Genomic DNA, 7224 nt, shown 5'->3' on the forward strand with positions numbered 1-7224 from the left:
TATATATATATATATATATATATATATAAAATGCCATATATATAAATATATATTATATATATGATATATAATATATTATTTTATATATTATTATATATAATTATAATATTATATTATTATTATATATTATATATGATATAATTGTAATATATTATTTTATATATACATATATCATATACATTAATATATTATATATAATATATTAATATATATTAATATATATATAATATAATGAAATAAATATTTATATATATTTATATATATTTATATATAAAATATATATATATAATATATTTATATTATATATATTTATTTATATTATATAAATATTTATTTTATATATATATAAAATGAAGGCATTGTGTTCATCTACAACTTAAATTTATTTTTCTTAAAAATAGTCTTTTTTTTTGAATTTTCAAATGAAGAAACACAAAACTGCAATAAATAAGCGCAATGCAAATTGGAAAGATTAAAAAATAAAAGTGCCTCCTCCCCTCTGATTCAAAATTAAAAATGGAACTATAGGCGTTTTAGTTCTTCCCCAATATTTCAATAAGCATTGGGAAGTTTCTTGGAGCCTGGAGTTCACGCTGCGGCTACTGAGATGGAGCTCTCCAGGAGCCGGGGGCCCACTCACTGGACATTTTTGGAATTCTGATTTCCTCGCTGCTGCTGCCGTCTCCGCCGTCGCTGACCGTCCTGATCTCTATCAAGTAGTCTTCTTCAAAGGGAACCAGGAGCTCAGCCGAGGTGTTGTTTGTTTCCAAAATATGAGTTTTGCTCTGTCTGTTCTGCCGATACAGAATCTGGATAAAATGGTACATGGAGTTAATACAGACAGGTGACATTTCTGCATGTAGCATGTCATTATAACAGTGACCACGAAGCATGTCATTATACATAGCACTGCAATTGTGGAAAAGTCCAGGTGATGCCTGTCCTTTAAATGTATTTGGTTTTAAGAAAAAGATTTCTCTGCCAGGCATTGTAATCCCAGGGACGCAGGAGGCTGAGGCAGGAGAATCGAAAATTTGAGGCCAGCCTCGTCATTTAGTCAAACCTAGGCAACTTAGCAAGAATCTATCTCAAAATAAAAAAAATATAAAAATGGCGGGGGATGTGACCTAGTGGTATACCATACTTGGGTTCAACCCTAGTTTAAAAAACAAAACAGAAAAATGAACAAAAAGATTTCTCCTTTGGCCAGTATCTCTGGAATAAACTGATTTATCTCTATTAACGTAATGGCTTGAGGTTATCATCTCTGGTGCTTCCTGTTTAAAGTCAATGTTAGGTTTGGACCCATTTCAAGTGTCTAAACATATGCATTGGTCAAGGGTTGATGTCCATTCCGACTGACGGACATGCTCTGATCTGGGTACTTATGATTCCCTTGTTAAATTACCTAAATGGCTTTGAAAGGTGACAGCAGACTGTAGCCAGAGTTCTAGAAATTCTACTAGAATGTCTTCTTCGACCTGATTGACATCTCACATCTATTTCCCAAATACACATCACCTTTTGATGGTAAAGGGAGTCACGTGCAAAAATAAAATGAAATGAAATATTGAACCCTGCACAATTTGTGTTCCGATGGTCCAGGATATGCCACTAGACTCAGACTGTAAGACCTTTTCAGTAAAGAACTTGAAAGCAGCAATTTTTAAAAAAAAACTCTGTAAAATTGTATTGTCTCCTTAGGCACCAAATTAGTTTTCTACTTTTTTGGTGACATTCCTGATTCCTTAGTGTCACAATTTGTACAACTAAAGGGAAAAGTAAGACCCACCTTGTAGCCCAAGACTTCAGACTCGTTTTCCATGGTTTTGACATGCTCCCAGTTCAAGCATAATTTAGAGTTTGACAGTTTCCAGGCAATGTTTGCTGGTGGTTGACTTGGAGCTTTAAAAGACAATCAAAGACTCAAATGAATATTAATTAGCTCATGGTCACTGCATGCTGCGCTGTCATGGAATGGAAAATATAAGTCTTTGATGATTAGCACAGAAAAAAAGCTCAAATGTTTTTTGGTGTCATTTGAAATCTCCTATTAATTGTAATCAGGGTAAGCAAATTTATTCCAATTCTGGTCATTGGAGAATGTCTTTGTGACAGACTTATGAATTAATAATGGCTTACTGAATGTCCAGTGTTAATTTATTCATCAGGGCTGTTGAGTTAGTTTGTTACATATAAATGAATCAAAAGTCTCTATTATTAGGTCTGCATTCAGCTGTCAATCAATGTGCATGTGAAGCGAATTCAGGCGGCGTTTCGACTGCATGCGTACTCTTTAGAGGTAACACAGCCAACTCAAGATATCTTAAGCAAATATTAACGGTAGATTGTAAAGGATATAGGGGAGCCTCTTAAGAGTCTGGAGCCAAAAAAAAAAAAAAATTTCAAAATCAAGGCATGCCTCTCTGCTGCTTAGTAGGATGGGCTGTGTACTATATTGGTACAGACCACATCTTTGTCATTCCCAGTGCATTGTCACACACAGGCTAATTGTCTGGAGTATCTAAAGACGGAAAACTCCTCTATTCAGAGGTAGCCCAAGCCAGGGTTCTGGTGAGAAAACTGACCATTGACTGAATTTGGCCACGTGTTTATCTCAGCTCTACCAACCATGTTGGCCATGAAAGCATGTCATTTGCTGTAAAGAGAGCAGTTGGAAACCCCACAAAGGACAAAAAATTATCACAAACAGATGGATCACCCCAGAGACTGTCTAACTCCAAACAGTGGCTTTGAGTTCCTTGAAATGAATCTTGTTTGGGAGAGAAGGAAAGGAAGAAATGAGAGTCAGCCTTCTAACGTACTCGATCCAGTTCACCTAGAGAAATTTACAAATAAGAAATCCAGATTCCAGGCTCGGGAAGTCACTCATCCCAACAAACACAGCTACCCGGTGGCAGATCACATCAGAATGTGGGTCTCTGGTCCATCCCTGTGACAAGAAGAACAAAGATTTGACCAGGACAAAGAGCTGAGTCCACGTGATTATTCTTGAGATGTGAAAAACGAGAAGAGATTTAACATCATTCGGCTGCAAAGCAGAGGCAAAGATGAAACTTCCCGGCAAGCTGTTCCGGGCATGTCTTTTGAGCTCGGGAAGCTGAACGACCCTGATGGAAATGATATCTGTCGGAATGTTCACTTGATCTCTTTCGTACTCTTGGAGAGTCTCATCTGGCAGGGTGTCCCTCGCTGTGTGACCGTGCATTGCTGACCTTCAAATCCACCGGAACACCACTATTGTCCACCCGGCCACTAATGCCACCCTCGGGGCACGTAGATAGAGCAACGTTTTCCCCGAAGCTCCCATAGGGCTCAGCTAGTATTCACTGTGACATTATCACACGGAACCACAGTGGCTCTTGGCCATGTGTTTCTCTGACTTCCCGGAGGACCTGAGCCTTGTTCAACTCTGTGTTTTTGACCCCAGCAGAGGGCATGGCTTAGAAGAGGCACGTGATTCAGACATGTTTGACAAATGACTTGCGAGCAGATGACGAAAGAAAACTGCTCAAGGTCCTTTGCAATTTTCTCAGGTCACACTGATCATGCTGTGGGCTGTGGGCAGACTCACAGGTGAACAGTGTGGCCCGACCATTCATTATGCTGTCCTATGTTCAAGGCCCACTGCCAGAGTTGGACCCACAGAAATCCATCTGTGTTCAGAAGGTAGACAGGCCAATTGGACCTACCATCTCCTAGAACAAACCCAGCACTGACTACAGGCGCTTGAGAATTCTATGTTTAGTAAACACTCCATGCAGCCCTGCCAATACATTTATGTCGGAAGGACGGGATGGCAATAATAAAGATTTTGTAACTATCCTCTCTTATTTTATCCCAAAGTGTCTTTTCTTTGTTTTGCTCAGCTGTTAAAAAAAAAAAAAAAAAAAGTGATACAAAAATTCTCACAAGACATCCCAGCTTTAAAAAATCAAGTCTACTTTTTGGATGTATTTCTTTTATTTCTGGTTCCTGAAAACGAAGCAGCCACATGAACTACATCATGCAATCAATACGAAGCAAATAAAAATTCATCCTTCAATGTCGCTGGGCCTGATGGATTCTGAATGTTTCTTCTGTTGCCCTGTTGGGTTTGTTTGTTTGTGGTAGAGAAAGCACTGTTTTGAACATCCATAGCCCACTGACAAAGCAACAGGCAAGGAACAGAGAACTGACTCACACCAACAGTGTAGATGAGTCAGTTGCAACCGTGTCAATAACCATGTGATTGACGTGTCTGCTTTTGTTTCATCGTCTATCAAAGCAGAAGCAAAATACCCCATGTTTATTAAGTGAGGGGCGTTCCACCAGTTGACCTGAATGGCCAGTTGCATGGATTAATTAAAAAGCTTTATTTTTCTTGCTATCCCAGGGGTAGAAAGGGGCAGTGTCCGAGGTCAGAGAAAAGTTGAATTTGCATCTCTTCTCTTCCAACAGCACTGGATATCTTCTCTTTGAAATGAGATAGTAACTCCTAGTCTATAGATCCTTAGCGTATGTGAAACAAAATATAAAACATGCTTCTCTTCCTTAGTGGTACATATTAAAAAGCTCAGTAAGTGTTAATTCTCTCTCCTAAGAGCCCGGGAGCTCCTCTGTGCTGCTATGACATCATGGATTTTTCAATTGTGTTTGAATCAGTTTGTTACTAATAATAAAAATCCGAAGTACGCAGCTGATTCAGTTCTTAAATATAATTAGCATATAGTCAAGACTGTCCCTTCTTCACACAGCTCTTAGTTGGTGCTTCATCTGCTTTTTGAAAGGAAGATAAAATGGAAGATGCTCGGTTAATTATCTGGGAAATTCTCCTGGTTTCTAGCCTTTATCTTTATCCATGACAGTTTCTTAAATGTTCGTGCCACACAACTGACGTTAACAAACAAAACTAAAAGTTCTGAAAGCTCTTTAGGAGGTTATCACCTTTACCAGGACATCGTTACCAGTTCTGACTTGAGGAAGCCGATCAGCGTGGATCACAAACATCTGTGATGGAACCGTAACTTCTATCACCTTCAAAAGCCAGGGTCTGGTCACACGGATTACAGCGAACACATGTCATGAAGCCTGCACCAGGTCAGTACTGATAAACTAAACAAACAAGCACTTTCTCTAGTTTAAAAAAAAAAGAAAAAAAAAAAAGTTTTGCAGGCAATTTCCAAGAACGAAATCATTCCCTATTAATCAAATGACAGAGCGACATTAAACTAGCCTCCACAGCTCTGATGGCTTCCCTGTAATCAATTTTTCTGTAGATGGCATTTATATTCAACTGTAGTTCACACTGTGAACTCAATTCTAAAACAACTTCTTATGTTACACTTCTAAGTAACAGCATGAGGCTGACATTTGGGCTAGAGAGAGAGAACATAAGTGTAAGATGGAATAAAAGCTTAATGCTTCCTTTATGTCTAAATATGGATTGATTGCATATTTACAGCAAGAAAGAATCCAGCGCCCAGGCTCCTCAGTCAACGTCAGGGGCCAAATTGAGGCAGAATTTGTAAACACTTTCTGCTCCTGTTTCTGAATGCGTCTTTCTCCACAAGCAGGGCTTTGTTTGTTTTATTTTTTTCTTTTCCTCTTAGAACTCATGTAAATATTTTTCTTCCTTTCGTTGAAAATCTAGACTCCTTATAAGGGGTGTCTGGGTGGCTCACAGTATATTAGAAGTTCCTCTCAGCTGTCTCTTGGAAATGCATCCTATCACTAAGTCGCGGTCCTCACATGGACTCACTGATATTTATTAAAAGTAGCAACACGATTGTCCTCCTCATCAGTCAACAGCAGCAATAATAGCACACTGAAGCAATTTTGCATTATATGGTTTTACTTTTTTTCAACGTAGAAGTCCTTCTGTCTTTTTAAAATTTTTATAGACTGCATTTTGATTCATTGAACACAAATGGGGTACATCATTTTGTTTCTATGGTTGTACACAATGTAGATTCACACCATTTGTGTAATCATACATGTACATAGGGTCATGATGTCTATCTCAGTCCACCAGCTTTCATACGCCCTCCCTCTCATTTCCCGCCACGTAATCTAAAGCTCCTCCATTCTTCTCTCAACCCCGACCCCGATCCCCATTATATATAATCATCCACTTATCAGGGAAAACTTTCAGCCTTTGGTTTTTTGGGATTGGCTTATCTCACTTAGCATGATATTCTCCAATTCCAACCATCTATCTGCAAATGCCATAATATTCTTCTTTATGGCTGAATAATATTCCATTGTGCATAAATACCACAGTTTCTTTATCCATTCATCTGCTAAAGGGCAAATGACACATCCAAATATGTAGGCTTCCCCATATGGGAATTTCTCCTAAGATCTTATCTTTCTAAACCTCTTATTTTATTCACAGTATTTTTCATAATTCATCATTATTTCAATTTCATCTTCTCTTATTTTCAGTTATTTTTCTACTATACAAGAAAGTGTCTGAAAGCAAGAGTCCCTGAGCTCGTAAGCCCAAGCCTGGGTCACAGAGGTACTGTATGTCTAGTGGATGAAAAAATTGGCTTATTTCCAGAAAAAAACACAAAGGTTCTAGCTCCTCTTCAGCTTACCCATCAGAATAGGCAGAGATCTGGGTAAATATGAGTTCTGCTACCTCACTTCTCAGAGAAAGACCAGACCTGGGACAGAAATTCTAGATGGCGACGAGGTGAACGCGTGATGGATGCGTGATTTTCCGCTGTCACCACTATTCAGAGGTAATCTTGACACCCTCACAAGCACGTGGAAAATCAAGGTGAAACCCAAGGCTGGCATTTATGATGCCTCCCTCCCACGTTGCATGGAAGCTGCTTCTCATCTAGGCCTTGGTCGTCCTTCCAGAAGAAAATTTCCACCATGAATTTATAAAGAGAAAAAGTGCAGCGCATAGCCAACCTCTCCTACTTGAGAAAGATGCAACCATGTGCAAACATACAGGAGGCACGGAACCCTGCCAGCCACCAGGCCCCCGGGGTGGACGCCAGCCGCGTCCTTCGGTCCTCGGTGCCCGGTCTAGAGGTTCAGAGCATCCCTGGAACTTCTCGGCTGAGAAGGTTGTCAGGTACTGGGACTCGTCACACAGATGGAAGACGGCTGAGCTGGACGCACACAGAGGACTCTCGCTCTGAACGCCTTCTAACTCTGTCCTGCACGGGACACACGCACACATCAAAGAGGAAACCCCGGAGTCAC

General features: G+C 39.5%; 1 protein-coding gene across 2 annotated transcripts in view; it reads right to left on the minus strand.

Annotated features, from left to right (window-relative positions):
• Cntn6 (contactin 6) overlaps window positions 1-7224 on the minus strand; it is a 176791-nt gene that overhangs the window by 1170 nt on the left and 168397 nt on the right. For both annotated transcript variants that reach the window (XM_047534747.1, XM_047534746.1), the window contains 2 exons: window positions 1793-1905; window positions 641-809 (listed from right to left, as the gene is read on the minus strand). In XM_047534747.1, the coding sequence (XP_047390703.1) occupies window positions 641-809; window positions 1793-1905 (282 nt within the window). The remainder of the gene's footprint in view (window positions 1-640; window positions 810-1792; window positions 1906-7224) is intronic.

This window comes from Sciurus carolinensis, chromosome 19, assembly GCF_902686445.1.
Source record: "Sciurus carolinensis chromosome 19, mSciCar1.2, whole genome shotgun sequence".
Lineage (NCBI taxonomy): Eukaryota > Metazoa > Chordata > Mammalia > Rodentia > Sciuridae > Sciurus > Sciurus carolinensis.